This window comes from Phalacrocorax aristotelis, chromosome 8, assembly GCF_949628215.1.
Source record: "Phalacrocorax aristotelis chromosome 8, bGulAri2.1, whole genome shotgun sequence".
NCBI classification, from domain to species: domain Eukaryota; kingdom Metazoa; phylum Chordata; class Aves; order Suliformes; family Phalacrocoracidae; genus Phalacrocorax; species Phalacrocorax aristotelis.
The window spans coordinates 42571331-42593145 of NC_134283.1; the positions used below are offsets into that span (position 1 = coordinate 42571331).

Sequence of the window (21815 nt, forward strand, 5' to 3'; positions counted from 1 at the left end):
CTGCTAATGAGCAGCACATGTTACTGGTTAACTGTTTGGTTTAGTGTGTACTGAGGCAGTGATGGTGTAGGCAGCTAAGAATAGGCTGGGGAAATAAAGGTGTTTCTTTAACTGCTGTGCATCCTGGGAAACTGTCTGAGGAGATTAACAACTAAAAAAAGCCCCCAAAAAGTTGTACATGTCGCTTCTCTAGGAGGAAGAAGAAAGGGAGGGAGGGGAAAGAGAGCTAAGGGGAAGTGTACCTTTTTTGTCCCTTTAAATATTTCTAAGCTGCTTTATCCCCCCGCTTCTGAAGAGGACGTAGTCCTACTACCCCGTATCTCAGGGTTTTTTTTCATTCTTATACACAGATGCATCTCAAAAGCACAGATACTCTTTTCTTTCCTTACTGAGTTAGTAATAGTTTTGTGTTTTATGACTGTTTCAGTTCGGTGGGGTTTTTTTCCCCTTCTCTTTCTGCAAGTTTTTCACACTCTATATAGTGTAATTTTTTTAGCCTTTAATGCTCAGTATGTTTTCTGAACTTCAGGTCATTCATTTTTTTTCAGTATAATTCAGAAACACTCCCTTGAAATGGGATGCTTGGAGATTTTTGGTTTGTGTTCTTTTTACCTCTTGGCAGTTGGTACTTCACAAAACCGGAGAAATCCTGACTTCTCTCCGGGAGAGTTTTTAAAGATGCTCATGTCAGCACATGATCTGAGACTCAATCAAAGCATTTCAACCATTTCAAAATAAAAGCAGGAAGATGACATAATAGGAAGGAGACATGTGAAGTGCCATGCTAATAAATTGGCGAAATCAGAAAAGCAATCCTGTGCATTCAGGAAGGAGAGGAAAAATGTAAAATATCAAAAGCAGTTGTAGGAAAGGAGAACTTCAGAAAAGACTAGGAGGGGAAATGGCAGAGATGTGACCTAACAGAGAAGAACCTACTAAGGTTTGAAAACTACTTCATGTGCGCAGAATATGGCACTGACTTTAATCCTTTAGAAAACGAGGTGCTTAATGCTGTTGGCCTTTGCTAAAGTGTAACTCTGATGTAAATCTGAAATGAGCCCCTAATGGGCTCAGATCTGGGATTTTGTTTTGGCTCAATTTGAGATACGAACTTCTGTAGTGCTTCAAGCTTTTCAGACTTGGAGTTCTCTTCTGGATCCATTTGTAGTTGTGACTTTATCCACTTTGTACTTCGAAGGTAACTTACTGTTACCATGTATGTATGGCTACTCATCAGAAGGTAAAATACACATTCTATAATTTCTTGTAGTGTATGGGCCCATTTGTAATTTAAGCCCTTCTCCAGTCTGTGCCTGACAAAGTGCTTTTTCAAACTACATTTTTATTGTTCTGTACTTTTGTATTAGCGTGTTGATACAGGGTACAGCTCCGCTAGCAGGAACACACACTGGTTTAGCACACAGGAATTAGTCTGGCTGCTTCAGCTGCTGTGAACTAAAAACAGTGCATCTTTGCTGTGCTGCTTTTTAGTCTCTTGGCTTCTGACAACTTCTACAGGGGCTGGCTGTAGTACGTCTCTGTGTTGTCTGTTCGAGTACCTTTAAGAATAATAACAAAACTACTGTATTATTAGACATACAATTTGTCTTCTGGTCTTCAGCTAATAAAGTGTTTTTCCTTATCTTATATGTCAATATACTTAACATAAATGGGTTGCAGAGCGAATATTCTCCTTCTCTTAGTCATTCACTAAAGGTTCTTGTTATGTACAAGTAATACTAGAAAATAATTCTCTCATCAGCACACCCAGTGTATGCGGTTTGGTTTCTTAAGCATACCACCTGCTTATACTTTCCTGCTTTTCATCTAAGGAAATAATGTGTAATGTCCGCTGTAAATGGGATGCAAGAGTGTGTTCATGGGTGAATGTGCAGAATGTACCTTTGAGTTTTCGGGGATATACTTCCTTTCTTTACTCTGGAGGAATAGTGTGGATGCTGAAGAACTATAATGCATCGTTCTTCTTTTCCTGCTTTGCAGTAGCAGTTCGTGCAGTGCTGCCTATGTTGCAGGGAGTAGGCAGCATATTTGATTAATTTCTGCTTATGCTGCAGAACTGATTTTAAGCATTATCAACCGCTTTAAGCTGGCAGGAAGTTCAGTGTTAGTAATTCCTTTTGTCTTCTTTCCTTATTTTGGCACTTGGTTTACAGTGGTTCATTGCCTATTTATCTTCCCTAACTGTACTTCAGAAAACTGCAATCTGCTGCTTAATTTCTCCGCAAAGTAGTACATCAAAATCGGCTTATGTTTAAAACAAACAAAGAACTTAGGTCAGTTAGGAGGATGGGCATGGATTCATTTGGGCATTGCAGCCACTCAGATGGAGTTGGATGTTTGCATTTGTCAGAACTGGTCCAGCCATACACATAATCGGATACGTTCCCTGCGGATGTATAGCTTACACAAGTTACAAAATAGTCCAAACTTTTTTACTAACTGAAAAAGATACTCCTTTGCCCTTAAAAAAACCAGAAATCTCTTGAGCATATTTAAAGGCAGCAAGAACCGGGCCTGCAAGTGATTTCTGTTCCCCCTGCCCCCCTTCGTCTTCTCTACATTGTAAATAATTTTCAATTGCTAAAATGTCATAGCAAATGAGGAGAAGGAGAAGTTTATAAAACAGCAGGAGAACAGGAATACAGAAGAAATGAGACTTTGATTTATACTTGTTCTGTACATACTGAAGTAAAGGTAGGAGAAAATGTTAAATGTCTGTTTTCTCCATTACATTTTTTCTCAACTAGATTTTTATTGCCCATTGTGTACTGTTGATCATGTTTTTTTTTTTTTAATGTAAAATAAGCACCTTTTGAATCCCACGGTTAGAATTGCATCTGAGGCATTCTGGTGCTTACCTGAGTTTTTGTTTTCAGGCTTTGTGATGTCACCAGAATCCCTTAATGGAGGTTCATGTGCTGGAGCTCAGTTCGTTGCGTTTTCATCTTGATTAATTTTCGATGTGGAAAACTTTCTTAAGCCAGCTGCTGATTGGCTGCACAATGAAAGTCCTTCCTGAATGCAGTAAGTTTAACTGCCCACTTCAGATGCTCACTTTCTGACGTGCAAGCTGATCAACTTGAACTGCTGTTCACCTCTTGTGTTCTGCTTGCTGCTGAAAATTTTACAGGGTCACAGAGGATAACAATTATTTGCCCTGTTTATCAAAGCAGATGTACTGCTGAACTTCAGCTTGGAAGCAGAGGGGAGCTCAGAGGGCTGCACTAAAAAAGAGTTACGTTAAAGGCAGATTCAGGTTCCAGGCGTTCTGAGACTACCATAAATAACAGTCCTTCGGGAATAATGACATTTAAGAAGATAATTAATTGACAGTATCTTTTCGATACCATTTAAACATGCATTCGCTACCAAGATATATTTCTTCTATTTAAACCAGCAGCTTTAGAAACACGAATCCCTACTACAGTGTTGTGCCACAAACTGTGTCCCAAAAGAGGTTTAAAATAAATTAGGGGCTTGTAGGACCTTGTGCCTTGCTTGAGCAAGCATGAAACTACCTCTTCAGATCCAGTGTGGTTTTAATATGGATTAATACTGGACCTAAAACACAGCAGGGCTGTTTATGGCAATAGCCTCACAAGCAGAGACCTTTGAAAATATCAGCGTAGCGAAGCTCCTTTATAACAGTCCTCTCTTACGTAAGACTTGTGTCATGTTGGTCATGTTTGTAAGAGCAGTGAGATTGTCAGAATTTAAAATTGCTATATTTGTAACAAGTGCCTCTTCAGCTATAAAACTTGGCGTTGTTACTAATTGAATGATGAATTTTCTTTCTAAACATATAAATGCATCAATCTGCTTCAAATGTATATAAATGAAGACTTTTCTTTCACTGGTAAGCCCTTCCTTGGCTCCAACCCTGTAAACACTTACATATGTGACTCTCTCATCTTGCAGTCCCATAAAGTTCAATGGATCTCCAAGTTACAAAAGCTAAGTCAATACAAAATTACTTCCCTGATTAGGGTCCTGATGTATTCTTCAAGCTACACAGATCAGGTGTGGTGAAAAGCAATAAAAGCTAAAGCATGTTCTCATAACACCAGCCCTAACAGTGAATACCAATATGTCAATATAGGCACTTATTTCAGAGGGGTAAATGCATCAGAATTTGCATTGTGACGTGCACGTTATTGCCTTAATGTACAAAGTGCTGGGCTGGGTTGGTTTGTTTCTTACATCACGGTCAGCAAATTATTTTTCTTCCTTGAAAATGTTAAATTTTCATTGTATTTTTATATTCTTAGATACAAGAATTAAACACTTTTCTTCTAGTAACAGGCGTTAAATCTGTTTATTTGGCTAAGCTGCAACAAAGTAATGACTTCTGTGAATTGCTGTTCAATGTAATATTGGTATCACCCTCTGTTTTGAAGTGTTTTAAGTGAAGTGTAAAACAAAAATATGGTTGGTTTTTGCTACACAGGTTTTTTTTTCCCTACCCTTACCTTTGTCTTAAATTGTATCTCTTATTGAGAAGGACAAAAGAATCTATAAAGCTGAAGTCTTTTCTTCTTTGGCCCTTTATTCTTGGAACTGACAGTGGTAGCACAAATAGCTAGAAAGCAGGAAGATGTCCTACCTTTCTAGAGTAGCGTGCAGTTTCTTTCCTCATCATTAAGTATTGTAAGCATGATTTTTTTTTCCCCTTTTCTTTTTTCCATAAGGATTATTTAAGAATGCCTGAGTTGAGATCATGCTAAGTGTTTGGTCTTCAGTCTTTTTTCCACGCTACGTTTATCCCTGAATTTCTTCTGAGGATGAAATTCTATGTGGATTCTTAGGTGCAGTCAGATGAAATCCTCCATCCTCAATGTAAACTTCCTTGGGGAAAAATAAATTTAGGGGGAATACAATGAAATACAATATTTAAAACAAACAGGAGGTACTTTTCCTCCAAATTGCAAAAATGCCTGTAATGTAGCGTGCCTTGTTGTTGCAGATGTTATGGATACCAAAAACGGATACCAAACCATTCTGAATGGTTTCAGAAAACAATTAGACACATCCATAGAAATAAAATCCATTGGCGGACTAAACAGGGTGGCATTTCTAAGTTGGGAAACTATTCAGCTGCACATAGCTGAAAGCAGAGGGAATGTTCTAGAAAAATAGTACTTTAAGTTTGCCTGTTCATTTAATCCTCCTGAGCATCTGCTCTTGGGCACTGGCTGGGGACAGTCAGGCTAGATGTGTTTTTTTCTTCCAATGAAGGTAGAGCGAGTCTGTACATTCACCCAAAGTAATAGAATTTTTACATGCTTTGTTCTCCAGACGACTATATAGTCATTCCTATACTGCTTCTGTAAAGTAATGAGGAAAAACATTTGTAAATATTTTTTCTTCTAAATAACGACAGTTGTGTTTATCTGCAGATACTTGTATTTATTATGGCTTCCTTTGCTAACTTGATACAGAAAGACTTGGTGTGGGGGAAAGACTCTGAGACAACAGCAATTTAATGAGTCATAATATTTTCAGTAATAAACATTGAGTCCCACTTCCCTTCCTGTCTGAGGCAGTATCTAATAAAACCATTATCGCCATCTGCCAGATCACGTTGAAACGAGTGTGCTACAAAAATAAGTGTGCAACATGTATGGATTGCATCGGCTTTGGTCATTGTTTAGTGAAGTCTTTGGCACTGAGTTGTATTTCTTGTTCCTTTTTGTAGCGGCACGAGTACGGACACCCTTGATGCACATACCCATTTCCTCTTTCAGGCTCACTTCAGTAAAATCCAAAATTTCAATATGAAGTCCTCGCCTCTTTTTGTTAATAACGTTATAAATTTTCACTGAGTTTCAGTAGACGATTGGCATCTGCCACTTCTTTAATGTTTGGAAATGCAAGTTCCTAACATGTGCCTGCAAAGGTCAAAGACTAAACTAGGACCAAGTCTTAAGGCATGAGTGGTCTCCTGTACTATGTAACAGCCAGACCAAAGAGTATGTGCTGCACTTGATCAGGTAACGTCTGGCAGCAGTTACATTAATCATGTTCGAGTGCATTTCTAAAACATATGTAAACTGTTAGGAGTAACAGCAAAGTGTAAAGTGCTGTGTAGAGGAAGCTCCACTGAAAAAGAAAAAAGGTTAATTTGAGTGAGATCAGGATTCTTTAAGTCAGTGGAGAAGAAATGGGCTATCGCTTTTTAAATTAGTGCTCGGCGTGTGACGGTTGTAATAAATAACATTTGGGTTGAAATTTGCTTTCAGATTGCCCTGAAAAGTAGGCTCACATACCTTGAACAGATCAAGGGTTAACAAAAAATTTTAAAAGTTAGGAAGTTAAATAACATGGGATCTCTTACAAAAAAGATAATGGATGGTATTAAAGTGTAGACAAAAGCTGAAAAGAAGTGTGAGTCAGATCAGAAGGCTCTAAGTGGAAGTGGCTTTTGTGGCCTGAACTTGAGTTTGTATAAACAGCAGTCTGTCATCTGCCTCACAGAAATGCAAAACTTGGAGTAACTTGGCCACGTTAAGAGTTTCTCCTGTAAGGGGCCTAGTTGTGATACAGCTCAGACACTAAAGACTGAAAGGTTTGGGTTTTTTATCGCATCCTAAGAGAATGATTGCCCTCTTGAGGGTTGAGGTTTCATCAAGGCTAGTTCGAAGCAGTAAAATTTCTTGACTCGACTTTCACTGCATCAAATTTCCATGACTTTGAACCAAGGCTGAGAACTGTTTTACTGGAATGCACGAGGGGGAAAGTGGTGTTAAATGATTCTACCTTCGCTCTCACAACTGCAGATTCCAGGGGGATTGGGTGGAATACACAGAGAGAAGAATGCAGGAAACTCTTTTAACAGTCTTAGCTGATTGGGGTTGATTGGGTTAAAACCTTCCGGAATCATGTAAAATGATTCTGAAGTCAATAAAATGCTGATGGAAGGATGATTAATTTAAAGTACAATAAACAGACTCCTTGTCATGTAGTTGGCTCTGTAGCAAATACATGTTTTCTCAGTGGAATTGTATCAACATTCATTTTTCTTCGATGTCTCAATTTTCTTTTGAGGAGGGGCTTCAAAATTTTTTAGAAATATCTGGCTTGTTCCTGTTGGAACTTGCGTGTTCAGAAATTGGCCTCATGTCAACACATCACCTGTTAGTTGTTAAGAGTTTAATTTTCAAAGCTATGATTTCATTTCCCTGAAGAGAAGGTGGACAAAGGGGTTCGATGCAACGGCAGTGTTTTAGCTTGAGCTGTAAACCAAAAAGAAAAAAAAAACCAAACCAAAACCCCCAACATTTTGGGGATGAACTCAGACCAAATTGAATTGAGTATTTACATTTAGAAAGTATTATATCCTGAAATGCATTACAAGCTAAAGGCCTTGTGATTTAGGCTTTAAAGGAGTTTTATTCAGTAATGACCAGTAATATTTTGTTTGAAAAGTAGGATCAATGAACCAGAGCATTCTCCAGCAGTGGGAGAAGAATGCATTTGCTTTTGTTTCCATCCAGGTCTGCAGTTGCTACTGTGTCTGCTTTGTTTTGCTCTCATAGTAATTTGTTTCATTTTAACCTTGTGTTAAAATTAACCTTGTGTTCTTGTTCCAAAATTTGCAAGTGTTGTGAAACACCAGAGCAACAGATTCAAGGCAGAGCAGTCCCACTGTGAAACGGGGAAATGCAAATAATGAAATTGGGAACTTAGTGAGATGGCCAAGAGAAGACCAGAGATCGGAGTCTCTGCAAGTTAAGGATGCGGAACTGGCCCTGAAAACTTGCTTCAGGATGAGGTTTCTGTGGAGAATTCGAACACTTCTTGGTTGCGTTTGAGTAGGAAATGCCTTGAGAACAACTTTTCCTGTGGTCTTATCTCAGGCTTAAGTACAAAGATATACAACCTGTTTTCTTTTCTCCTTTAAAAATATTTAACTGAACTTTTAAAAACCTCAGCAGAAGAAAAGCAGTTTTGGTTCAAGTGCTGAGAACAGGCTTAGACCAGTTTTCACTACCCGTATCCATTTGCCTAGTTCTAAATATTACAAAGGATTTTTTTCAGTGGATATAAATGAGAACTACCTTTACGGTAAATTTTAAGATAAAATTTCTTAACTTTTAGGACTTTCTCTTCCCACTTTAACCTTCTACTTTAATGATGACTGAAAAGAAGGAAACTATTAATCATAACTATGCCTTTTAAATCAAAGTAATTCTTTTTTTCTTTCCTAATTACATACTTCTCTCAGCTTTTTTTCACTGGATTGTTTTATATCTGCAGTTAAAGTAATACATGTTGTTTTGCTTTTTTTTTTGTTGGAAATTATTCAAAAGCACAGAAATAGGAATTTATGCAAATACAAAGAGTATCTCTTTATATTAACCTCAGATTTCTATATGTAGTAATTGAAGAATTATACCTTCAAAAGTTTATAATACTGAATAAATTGTATATTTTCCTCATTTTAAAAAATCAGATATTTTGGTGTTCAGTACTTCTGTGAAGTGTGTCTCAGAGTTGCCTTTTGCCTGAGTGGTGGTAGTGTAATTATTCTCTAGGGGGGAAATGCCTTGAGTAAATATATGAAAGGAATGGAATAGACATTATGCAACTTACATCCTTTCTGTGAGGCCTCATTTTTGTAAAGTGTTCTTGTTCTGGTCTTCTGGTGGGATAAATACAAGCTGAGTGAATCCTGATGTCATGGAAGCTCTTAACACTTTCTTTTGCCTCAACACTTACAAGCAGAGCTTTCTCTTTTGACCCTGTTTGGTTGCAGGAGTTGATTTTTGAATGTCTATTTTTTCCCACCATCAGAAGATTATCGTTAATGAAGCAGAACTCTTCAATGACTCAAACCTTTGAGCCTGGTAGAATGGCACTTCCAAAGATGGGTCTGACCTAAGAATTCACATCTAATCTGAATTTTAAATGCCTTTTCCCACCTACGACTCTTTCCAGCTCCACACCTAAATCCAGAGTGATTATTCTGGCAAGTTGAGTCAGCCTCCCTTATAGAGAGAGCTAGATTTCCATCTAATTTAAAATTGGTTTAAAACATGGATGAAACACCATTTAAATCTTTAGTATTAAAGTAGCACAAAACAGATGTGAAAGTAAAGCTGGCTGCAAGCAAAATCCAGGCAAGTAATCCGGATCCCATCCGGATCCAGAAGGTCTTCATTTCTAGCATTTGTAAGTGCTCTGGTCTGTTGGGTTTGGATTAGGTTTGTCTCTGTCAGTGCTAAATCAAAAAATTGTTGCCTATATTGGCTTCAGCTCGAATACCTCCTAATTTTCTGTTTTTAAATAGGGGAGAGTCCCCCTTTGACCAGACTTGTGTGCATAGCTGATTTTTGCCATTCTCTGTGCTGTGGGTCTCTGCGTGCACAAGCAATGCGTGGTTATTATCGAAGAGCTGAGAAGGCGGCCAGAAGAAAAATTCCACCCTCCTCCTCCTCCTCCTCTCTCCCTCTCCCCAAGATCCTCTTTTGCGGTCCTCAACGCCAGTGCAAAGCGTTCTGTTCCTGAAAAGGAAGTGGGGTACCTCAACTTCCCTAAAGGACCATTAGAAAACTGTAATTTCAAAATGAGTTTCCTGTCCAAGGAAGAGGGCTTAGCACTTAGAAGAACAGTTCTCCACTGTACAAGGCAGACATTTGAGTTTTATGAGGAACAAATAAAACATTCCTCTATGCTTTACAGGCATAACACTTTCTAAGACTCTTTAGTTACAAAATGACCTGTCTGCATAGTTACACTGATCGGTTGCAGAGAATAACACGGCCCAACTGTTTAGCAGTGCCTGATGCAGTAAAGAAGCGGAGGTGGGGAAGCAGAGGCAAACCTAAAAGTAGTCTGCTGTTTGCAGCAAATCCTTCCCAAGCTTTTCAGCCAGTAATAAAGTCTGAGATACAAACAAAACAATTCCTGATCTAGAGGGGTGGAGATGCTGGCATTGTTACAGTGAGACAGAATCTTGCTGAGGTCAGCGGGGATGCGCAGGGTGTAACCGAGAGCGCAGCTTGTCTGTTGGAGGTGATGCAGGTCTTCTGTCACAACAGGCAGCTGTATGCAGTCCTGAACGCGAGCTAAACCTCACGTGTGAGCTGTGGCTTTTGAGAAGTATGTGAAAAGGATTATGCCAGCTTAACTGAGTTCTTTGGAGGTGTGGAAAGCATAGTCAGGTTGACCTTACCCCGCTAATCCTTCTTTAAAAATAAATTAAAGCAATTGTTGTCAGCATGAAACCTTGAGTTACTTTTGGGGGCTTAGACTTAATATTCTATCTTGCCCTATAATAAAGTTAATTGTGCGCTTTGAAGAACACAAACAGTGAAAGCCTACCAAAATCCTCGATGAAGCTTAACTGTAGAACATCCAGAAGCAGCTGTAAGTTTTCCAGTAAGTGTCAGAACTAGCTTATTAGGGGACTTACGGTGAAAAATAATTGAAGAATCATGTTAAATTCAGCTTAATGAAAAGCCATAGTATTACTTAAGATTTACTATGTGTTATGGTAAAGGCATGTGGTCACGTGAGCTTTGATTTTAGTCTCTTTCATTTCCAGATTAATGTCTTAATTCAGTTCAGTTTGCCTCTGAAGCCAGCTTATGGGAGAGTTTTCGCGGTATAGTCAGTTGTTAAATGCGAAATCAGTCTCATACCCTATCCTAGTGTTAAATGTTAATACGTTAGTGTGTAATAGATGTTAAAAAGGCATTTTCATTTTCTTTTTTTCTCTTTTTCTCCACACATTACCAGGTTTGCAAAAGGAAATATACCAGAAGCAATAGTGAAACAGTCTGTACAGAGGGAACTGAAAGGTTATGTATAATGGCAACAGCAAGAGCACATAATTGCAAAGTCAGATAAAACGTGCTTTGTCATTTTCTTAATTGTTCCCCGGGCTTTAATTGCATTCTTTGCCTGAGGCTTGTTGAGTTGAAGACGGATAGGTTAGCAGGTAAACGCTCTAGCCTTTCACTTCCTAAGTCCTTGCAAGGGAGCAAGTTAATCTTTCCTAATTCCGATAAGAGCCATCTTATGCACAGCTCTTAAACGTATTTTGTTGGGACTGGAAGTTTCTTCTAAGGAGATAATTTAGTGGGAGCAAACAAACATGATTCATCAATTACTTTTTGTGGACAGAAACAACTTCTCAAAGAGAGGAAAAAAAATCATTAAGTCAGTGTAGCAGCAGAGTTTGTATTTTTAGTGTCCTGACTTGGATGTGTGCTTACATGCTTCTGTAATGTTAAAAATGAGAAGTTGAGCATAGCGTCTTTTCCAGTAATAAAAAAGTAGAAGTGTTGCAAGCCAGAACTCACATTTATGACAGGTTTGAGGGAAAAAACACTGTAGCATTTGTACATCTAGTACTCCATCACCTGACAGGAGATTGATCCTAGGAGGTGAACACAGATTAGCCTTGAGAAGAACACTGAAAAGTCGAGAATCTAGGGGAACTGCTTTACAAGGACAAAAACGTAAATAATGCTTAGACCAGAGGACTTCAAGTGTGCATTTGCCCTTCAGTGATTAGAGATATAAAAAGAAAATTATAATTTTAGGGTTAGATGTCTGCTGAGAGTATTCAGCGGTTAGGAACAACATGTTATAGCTCAGATCTCTTTTTGCATGGATGCTAAATAACACATTGATTTTTCTTAATGATCACAATGTAATTAAAAGGGGCTTACTTCTTCCCCAGCGGAAATTCTTGAATTGGCTGGAAATGCAGCAAGAGACAATAAGAAGGGTCGAGTCACTCCTAGACACATCCTGTTGGCTGTAGCAAATGATGAAGAATTAAATCAGGTAAGAAAAAGCTCCATCGTGTGAGGGCCAGGATTTCCTTTAGGGCTTTTAAAATTGTCTTTCTGTAGAGCTGAATTGTAACTCAGGAGCTTGGCTTATTGAGTAGCCCGCCAGGAAACGGCTCGTTCGCTCACTAGCACGCTGCCTGTGTAACTAACTAGAGCACTCAGCTTAATTTGGTGTTTCAGGACTCTTAAAATGTGTTAAAAATGCAAAGGAGATGTCATATGACATTTGCTCGCACTGCTGCAACTGCTTCTGTTAGAGTGGGGCATTGTCATAAACTCTACAGAGACATGGGGAAAATCTGGTAGATGCTTTTGTTTGTTTGTTTTCCCCACGAAGCAGCTTAGGACTCAGCGGGACCTGTCCTGTTCCCATTGACATCTGTCATTTTGACCACAGAATTAAGAGGGTCTGGAAATCTTGCAAGTCTGTCCCCTTTGCAGATTTAGACATGTCTTTAACTTAGCCAAAAAATATTTGGGCATCATTATTATTACAGCGTTGTGGTGTCAGCCAGAGGCGCTGGCTAGCATTAATGTCCCTTTGTGCGATGTGCTGTAAAAACACATCTGAAAAGATACTTTTCCAAACCTGTGTGTCATGATGGAGCAGGAAAAAAAAATAATCCCCAAATCAACCTCCTTCTGGCTTTGTCTGAAATTTGATCCTACTTTCCATTCATCATCCCTTTGTGAGTGTGAAGCCTCCCTGAGTTGTGGTTGGGGAGCAGCAAACACGAATCAGAAGGTGGGAGTACCTGAGGGACTTTGATGTCACCGTTTGTGTCCTCCCGAGTGGTGAATTAGTCCCAGTTAGATGTATAAAAAGTTACAAGTGGTTTTAAATACAGAACATGATATATTTCACCTCTGCTTTTAAAGGCTTGAATGAACTGCACACTTTTGAATAGTGATCTGCTTTTCTTCAACTACATAAAGATTTTTTTGAAGAAAGACTTCCAGGTATAGAGATTTGTATAAATGTTACCCTCATTTGAAGTTTCTTTTTCTTAAAAAAAGAAAAAAAAAAATCTGTTTTAAAAAATGCCTTTTCAAGAAAATTCAACAACTGGGACATATATTACGTTCTCCACAGTGTGGTACCCATTGCAGTCCTGTACCACAGACTTTGGGGTCCCATCCCTCATGCAAGCTGCCCTGCAAAGCTCTCATGTCCGTGGCCGGGGCCGTCCTGTTTTCCAGTAGCTGGGTAACAGTCTTCATGGCACGGCTTCGCGGAAACAGAACTTGTGTGAGCCCGAGAGATTGGAAGTAACGAGCATATATGCAAGAAGAATACGTAGTCCCTTTATAGTTAACATTTAGTACATGATCAACTTCATTTCATACATTTCCTGTCTCTCTTTAAAGATAATGGTTTGAGAAACATACAAGAACCAGTTAAAACCCAAGGCAATGTACAAAGTTTGCAGTAAGTGCCGTTGTCTGTTCATTGGTGAGTAAATGCTGAAATGTGTCGTTTACAACTTTTATTTTGATTAGCTATTGAAAGGGGTCACCATAGCCAGTGGTGGAGTGTTACCCAATATTCACCCAGAGCTGTTGGCAAAGAAGCGGGGATCAAAAGGAAAACTGGAAGCCATCATCACTCCTCCTCCAGCAAAGAAGGCAAAGTCTCCATCACAGAAAAAAACTGTATCAAAGAAAACAGGCGGCAAGAAAGGGGCAAGGAAATCCAAGGTAGAGTAATCTGTTTATTTTAAACCCAAACAAGCTTGCTAGCGGTAGCCAGAGGGAGCGTCGCGCAGGGCAGGCTTTCTGTTCCACGTGTTGCTAACAATAGTGATTGCAGTAGCGGCACAAGCAAAGGCTGGAGGAGGAGCGCTGCCCTCTCCCTAGCGCGGCTGGAGGTCTGAAGGCCCTCGCAAGTGGCAGAGTCTGCAGGGCAGGCAGGCAAGCTGTAAATGCTCTGTTCTAACAGCTGTTAGGCGGGCACAGGCTGGAGGCACCACGAGGCAGAAGGGGGTGGAGGGGGGCTATGCTGGTTATGCCTTGCTGGTGAGCAAGGGAGACCTTATGTAGCAACTGTTGGGGTAGCTTTGCTGTGACTGTGCAGGTGCCTGCATTGGGCTAGGCACAGTAAACTTGCTTGTACTTTGTTCAAGGATTGATATTTGTCTGCAGGAAACGGGGAATCTGGCTATTTTTTTCAGAAGTGAAGTCACCCTAAAGCAGCATCTTGCAAATTTAAGTATTGCAGAAAAACAGCCTAAGTCACTTGCGCTGGACTAATGTCCCCAGCCATTAGCATGTCAGAGTCCTGTTTCCAAGTGTTGTATTTTTCTGTTCTGTGCTGGGGTTTTTTAATAGGTTTTGGTTTGTTCCAGCTTAGTATAAGATTCCTCTTCGTTGATTTGATGAAATCCAAAGAGTGTGAAATACTCTTTCTGAAATAGGATGCAATTTTGCTAGACCAGGTAACTGAGCCTCTTGCAGCATCAGAGAAACTGTGTTATGGCGACATAGAATTTCTTTGGCTGAGTTAAAGACCCACAAACGTCACCCTCTGTTCTTAGTATGTTATAGATGAGACACTTCCACGTGTAGATTTGTTCTTTTACATTCCTAGTAATTAATTAAACTCATTTGAAATGAAGTGTGGAGGTGAGGGGAAGAATGAGAGGACCAAGATATGATTTTTCTTATACTGGGAAACTAAGAATAACATTGGTTTTTAAGTTAAAGAGAACATTCTTTCATTCCTTTTTTTAAATTTCACTTTGTAGGAGTAGGGAGTCTTTCTAATGGTGTGTGTAACCAAGGATCTTTTTTTTTTTTAATTCAAAACAACTACGGTCAAGCAATAGGTTATGAAAGTAGGAAGAAAAGTGCATTAATTTCACGTGAACTGGGCAATGCACGTGAAAAGTCACCTTCTGGGTCAAACAAAGCTTCTGTATTCATTCTGCATGTCTGTTATTGTTTATTTGGTCACTCTTCTGATTATTTCACTTGTTTTTCAAACTGTTGAATATAGTTTTCTCTCTTAGAACACCTAGTAGCTGGCATTTCAAGTGCAGTGCTTCTAATAACCATGCACTAATAATTTCCCTAAATCTGGAATTTTTCTTCCCCTACTTGATTACAAAAGCAGGAAGTCTGTTGTGGGGTTCTGTTTTTCTTCCACACAATAAACTGTATTGTCTGCTTACTCTGTTGGTATTTGGCTAACAGTAAACTCCTGGGGAATTGAAATAGGACCCATGAAAATCTAATTTTCAAAACATTTGTGTAAAGTAAAGCGTGGTTACAGCTTCTAGAAGCACCAGTATACCCTTGCATCAAAGCCATTATAGTTGCTCAGCCACAGATTTAGTTTATATACTTTGGAAAGGGACAATAGGAGAACAGTGGCTTGCTTAATATTCCCGGTGTGCTTTTTAGCTTCAGCATAGGAATTGCTGAGGCACCAAATATTTATATCAGATCATGAGTAATGATTTCATTGGAAAGATGAAATGATTTTTTGGCACCAAATGGGTTTATAACCACAGCAGTCAATTCACTGTCTTCATGAAGCAACCTTTTCAAAATGTTCCCAATTCTCATTTTCATTCATTCCTGAAACCTATCATTTTACTTCAGTAATACAGTTGAAAAAAAAAAGAAGGAATGGTGATTGAGGGGAACTCCTTCTCCCCCTACAGTTTTACTGGAGATAAAGGAAGGTGATCATGTTAAACAAGACAGAGAAAATTGTTCAGCCCATTTCCTACTACTAGGCAGGTGGAAAGTAGATGTGTTGTTCTGACACTGGCTCTAAGGACAGCCAGATTTTACAGCAGTATTTCTAAAAAAGAAGTTTGTGAAATATGGGAGCACCTCCCTCCGAAGAGGCAAAATTTGAACTCTCACAAGTCCATTTTTACCTTAGAATGAATGTCTGCCCGCACATATAGATACGTACATTATCTTTTTGCACACAAGCTATTAGAAACCCTTTAAAAGTTGGGGTATTTTTTCCTGCAGCATTTAAGACAGCTGTCATCTGAATTGTGCATGGTCATAGGCAAGGACAGGCTTGTGTAGATACACAGACGTTGAGGTCATTTTTCCTATTGATTCCTTCAGCTGTAATCAGTCACTTCAGTTAGGCTAAAGGATAAAATCCTAACGCCAGTGTTTGCACTAGCATTTTATTGCCTGGTAAGCATTTATGGCATGTCATATATCTTCCTGTTATTCGATGGTGGTGTTCTCTCAGCCTTGAGTTAACTAATTAACTGTATTTTTGGAAGAAGAAGCAGGGAGAAGTGAGCAAATCAGCCAGTGCTGACAGTACAACAGAGGGAACTCCGGCAGATGGCTTCACAGTCCTGTCCACCAAAAGTCTGTTCCTTGGCCAGAAGGTATGCTCCTGCATTGTTATAAATGAATACCTATTTTCCAGTGCTGCTTAGGGAATACCCCCTCCCACCACCCCCCTTTCCCCACACCGTCTAGGTACAATGGACATTTCCCCACTGAGCACTTGAGGAGGCGTATGATACTAGTTTTTGAGCAAAGAAGTTCTCTGAAACAACTTCTAGAACTTTTTAAAAATACGTAAATGAGTCTTCATATGGCTACATAATTAAATACTCATATAGAAAGAAAGCCTGTGTGCTTGTAATCTATCTTGCCTTATTCATAAACAGCATAATCGTTACAGCTAAGCTTCTGCCAAAGATGAAATTATTCTAAGAATAAAACATTTTTTTCCAGTGGGCAGCCCACTTCATTGCTCGTGTAAATGATTTACAGGTTTTTATCAAAACCTATTTTAGACATTTGTTCCTAATAGTGGTTTTATGTTTTGTTCTGCTTTGTTACTTACAAAAGTCAATGCTGTGTAATAATGAATGATGCTTTTATGAAAAGCTAGAAGTCAACGATCCTTTTTTCCCTGTGAATATGCTTTGGGACATGGGGTGGCTTAATACAAATACATACCTGCTTAGAGAGAGGATCCACTTAAAGAGACAATTCATTAAATTAATTCGGTCTTTTATTTTGAAACCTGCCTTTAGTTCGTGATACAAAATTTTGTTAAGTAAAACTGCATCTTTCTTCTATCATTCAGTAATCAGATCATTGTGTTCTAAGTCATAAGAGATGAGCCATTGTCCATTGTGGAATGTATCTCCTCTGACTCATTTTTATTTCATACTGAGGTTGTTCTCCATTTATCCTTCCACAGTTTGTTTGCAAACTTTAAAATGCATGAGAGTAACTTTATTTTTCGCAAAACTTTTAATTTTCCACATTTAATTTTACAGCTAGAGCTATATTGTTGGTTTGGTAGGGTTTTTTGTTATTTGACTACTACCAGGGGGGTGGTTTTGAACATATTTTAAAAAGTATTTTGATGACTAAATTAGAATCCAAAGTTTATAAACTACATTACTGTTTCAATAAAGCAAGTAATGTCAGATTTTCAGACCTGATTTTGAACTCCTTTTAGTTACCGTGGGAAGCCTGTAATAAGACCTAGTGTTGTGGTCCAACAAACTGACCCAGCAGATCAGTGAGGCTTTGCTGTGGGGCTCAGTGGAAGAGAATCAGGAACTCCAGGACTGCTTTAAGCTGTGGTGAGCAAAGCCAGTGTCTGTTGCAGAGCTTTCCAGTGAGTACCTTGTACTGGGAAATGGACTTTCTGGCTTTCTCATTCACTTGGAGTGCAGCCCCCTGAAAAATTACTGGTGGGACATGTCCATCCCCATCCTGGTTACCCTGCTGACGAGAGGGGCCAGGTGTTAGCCTTTATCTGTAACACAGTACACAAAATTAAAAGCAGATTAAAAGGAAAACGAAAACCCCATTTGTCTGCTGTGAGGGAACACTCCAAATGAAATGGATTCTTTGTGAGGGGTAGAGAATGCAGAAGTGCTGTCGATGGGTCTAGCACAGATTATATTTTGCTTTTGATTCCCAGTGGAACTGTCTTCAGAGGCAGTAAATGGTTAGTGTAAAAATCTAAGAGAAGTAGGCTATGTCTAACAAACATAAGACTTTTCTGTATCCTGTTATGGGTGAGTTAAAAATGAAATTCTTACCTCATTTGAGCTGATAATATATTAATGTCTTTGTTCTGATTTACCCCCAAAATAGCACATTTAGACCAACCTAAATTCTATTAAGCATTTGTGTTAAGACTGATAACGTGGAAAGCTTAAAATGCAAAACACCTTTGCACTGTTGTGATCAAAGAGATTTTATTTAGCATAAAAACAACAAAAAACCATATTATGCTGCCTTATTCCTAGAAATATTTTCAGACCATTCCCCAGAAGTTATTTTCAAAACATATATTTTTTCAAAATTATCAAATAATTTTAACTTTCTTGTGATTAAAAAAAGGCAAATATAAAACTTTAGATCATGGAATCGGCGGGACTGGAATGTGCCCTCTCCCGTAAGCTCGAGGTGTGTTTTGCATGGGCCAGGATGCTCCTGGTGCGACAGGATGTCTGCTGCTGCGTGCAGGTTTAGCAGCCTGCGATCTCATTGGTGGTGGTGGTTGTTAGTTATTTAGGTGACACACGGAAGCCTCAAATAATTGCTATTTATTTTGGAAATTTACAAATTAAATGCACCAATTATCTATAAAAACTCCAGCGACTATGAATCAGTTAAATGCTTCTGCTTAGCCATTTCTACATGCAATTGCTGTTTAAAAAGATATTGATTTTTAAAAAAATATTTATTGAAGTTTAAGTCTGAATATTAACAGAAAAAAACCCTGTTTTGTTATAGTTGTCTTAAATTAGTACCACATGGTATTCATAATCATAATGCACTAAGAATTTTCTTCAGTAGCGATGCTGGACAGTCGCGTTGCTGGACAGTCCGATTCCTTAGACTTCTGCATGTTGCTTTTTTTCAAAGAGTGTGAGAGCAGAAGGTGTTTGCCTGTGCGGAGGAGGGCCTTTCTTCCATTCAGCACAGCCTCACTCTCCTTAAACAGCATTTCAAGGGAAGTAGGAATCTGCTGGTCTCTTGGGTAGGGAGGACGGTGTGCTTAGGTGGTTCAGCTGGAGGCCTGGAAACTGTGACTCCTGGCTTCTGGCTTTGGCTGATTCAGAGACACTGGACATCACCCCTTTTCTCTCTGTTGCCTTCCCCATTTGTGAAATGGAGATAAAGTTACACTCTTCACGTGGATGGTAGGAAAGCTTAATATGTTAAAATATTTTGAGCTTTTCCATTTGAAAATCAAAAATATTAGTGTTAATCACAGTTGTTTGATTTTTCTTGGATTTGTACATACAGGTTTTCAATATACTTTCATGTTCTGTGTGTTCTTAATAAACTACAGTGCAAACACAGAAACCTGAGACCGAAAAACACAAACAAAAAATTGGTGTCTTTTGAATCTCCTGTGACATCCTTGAACCACCTTTACAAGTCTCCTTGGTCTGCAAAACCACTACCTGCTACGTCAGGAAATAATTTACTAGATGCAGAGAGGAAGAAAATAATCCTGTTTTTAGTATCATGTAACTCATGTTTAACAGGAAAAATCTTTTTCTTGGCTCCATGTTTGCAGAAGCAAAAGGGAAGGGTTTTATTTGCAAGAACGGTTCTTCATCCTTCTAATATTCCCAGATTCAATTACCGAAAACACAAATGAGAACGTTGCAAACCTGGGTATTGTTCAGTTTTCAGAGTCCTGTAATTGCATTGAATCTTTAGGTAACGGCTGACACTCAGCTAGAAATTCGTAGAGGTCAGGAAGTGACCAAGAACCCTTCAGAACCCAAGAACCCTGCAGAAGTGTATTAGTGCTACACTAATTAAGTATTAAAATCTAGTTAATATGTCAATGATTGCACATCCTACGAGTGACATCCCAGTGGAAACGTGGTATTCAGCACATTAACTAGTTTGGCTTTTCCTGGGGCAATTATGGAGTAGGTAGAGGCAAAGTTGTAAGGCCTCAAGCCTAAGCGTTAGGATTTGGACTTTCAGAGAGACCTCAGCTTGTTTGCAACAGGCGTCTTCAGTTCTCTGTATGAAACTCATACTAGAAAAAGTTCCAAGACTTTAAAGGTAATTTTGTCTGAAATAAGAAATGCAAGGCTTGGCTCAGAAAATACTCATGGATGTGCTAAGTGCCATCTGCATTTTATCTAACTAACATTTAATTTAAATGTTACCTGAAGTTATGTCCATTCTTTGTTGCACATGTATATGCAAGTTGTGCCTGTTTGTTTTTTTAAAGTGGCCCTTTACGGGATCACTTCTTCTAATACATGCTTCATACTATTGGGTAGTAAAATTGAGCAATTACTCATTGGAGGATTTAACTCTACGGGAAAACTTCTGGGTTTTTTTTTAATTGTTTTTGGCTATCAGATAGCTAACAGTGCACTGAACAGCAAATCCAAAGTTTAGCGGAATAATACTTAGCTCCCAACACATGCTGTCATTGGTGGCATCTTTTTAAGCATTTTGTTGTTGCTGTTAAATTGAAACTTTAATTACCAGCTGGTTGCTCTGTAAATTCCATATATGAGTAGGCACAGAGATAGATTAAGGTCTGAAACCAAAATGGTCTGCAGCCAATAGATCTGGGGTAAAAGACTCTGGGATCAGAGTCACCTATCAAATGACCAAAATATGCTTAGGATCATACTAAAATCCCCACAAAACAGTCTTTTGGTGTGTGCATGTGTTTTGTTGGTTTTTTAATTTCAAAATTCATAAAGTTTCTTTAACATTTTGGTTTGATTTGATTTCACTTTTTTTTTTTTAAACAGCAGTTGCTTGTAGTCAAACTCAAGACTCAAACTCAAGTATGAATAACTCACCACGTGGGAAGTATTAAAGGATTCGAAGCTATTTGGAAAGCAAGCCTTCTTAGATTTTATTACAAATTCCCAAACAGACCCGTACTTAAAACAGGGCTGAATTACGCTCATTTTTAGCCAAAATCACCTATTTTGGGGGGGAACATGATTTACTCAAGCAACATATGCAAATTATACGAATTGCAGGCTTTTCAAAAGAGAACAAGGTCAATTCATATAATCAGGTGAATGAAATGGAAATAGGTTTTCATAAAAATTAGGTATATGGATGTCGGCCTCCTTAAATGACACTTGTATCAGTGACGTGGATCGGCTCATATTCCCTATTAATAAACTGACATAGGCAAGGTGAAGATTGGAAGCGTTAAGTTTACAGAGTGCGGATTACAAACCAAGAGACAAAATTAAGTTATCGACGAGATAAATTGCCATGCCTGATTGTATATGTTATGCTTCATAGGTTGAACCCAGCTGGTTCTGAATTAGAAGGAAAGCCAGGCTCAACAGCAGCTGGCTTCAGGACTTGCCTAAATGAATGAGAACTTTCTCTTTCATAGCTGCTTTCTGTATTGCCTAATCAGCTACTGAAACGATCATTTTAAATGCATCTTGCAGATAAAAGCCTAATTTATGATGTAGATAATGTATTTCCCCATACAAAAGAGTCTGGAAAATTGTGTGCACTTTTAAAAAATACTAGTTTTGAAGTACTTAAAATACTTAAGTTTTCGCAGTAGTAAACGTGGTGCCTGCGACATCTGACTTCCCCACACGGGCTACGAAGCCGCGTTACAAAGCCCTGGTTATAAGCCTCCTCCCATTCCTGTCAGCGTGCTGCAGTTTTGACTTTTGCTGAGTTCGGCACCCGCATCAAATTGCCTCAGGTTACGGAGTTGTTTCTGTGGTGCGGGTCCCATACTCTGCCGGGACACCTGAGCTGTCAGTAGTAAGGAAACGGTGCTACCCCTTCACACCACTAAGCACTTCCAAAAAAACCTCCTCACTAGAACGGCGTGGCAGGATCGGTTTGTTACTGGTCTTTTCATTGACTTCTGATTTGAGATACTAGTTTGTAAGTCTTGCTCCAAATGCGTTGCTGGAAGTTGAAATGTGCACTTCCTCATGTTCCCTTAATTCTTTTTATTCTTTTAAGAGCACTTAGTGCAGATGGGAGGCTAAT

General features: G+C 38.9%; 1 protein-coding gene across 4 annotated transcripts in view; it reads left to right on the forward strand.

Moving 5' to 3' along the window:
* Positions 1-21815, forward strand: part of MACROH2A1 (macroH2A.1 histone) — a 47238-nt gene that overhangs the window by 10339 nt on the left and 15084 nt on the right. For 2 of the 4 annotated variants that reach the window (XM_075102890.1, XM_075102892.1), the window contains exons 3-5: positions 11711-11817; positions 13326-13523; positions 16082-16192. In XM_075102890.1, the coding sequence (XP_074958991.1) occupies positions 11711-11817; positions 13326-13523; positions 16082-16192 (416 nt within the window). The remainder of the gene's footprint in view (positions 1-11710; positions 11818-13325; positions 13524-16081; positions 16193-21815) is intronic. The other 2 variants (XM_075102891.1, XM_075102893.1) reach the window with 1 other exon arrangement.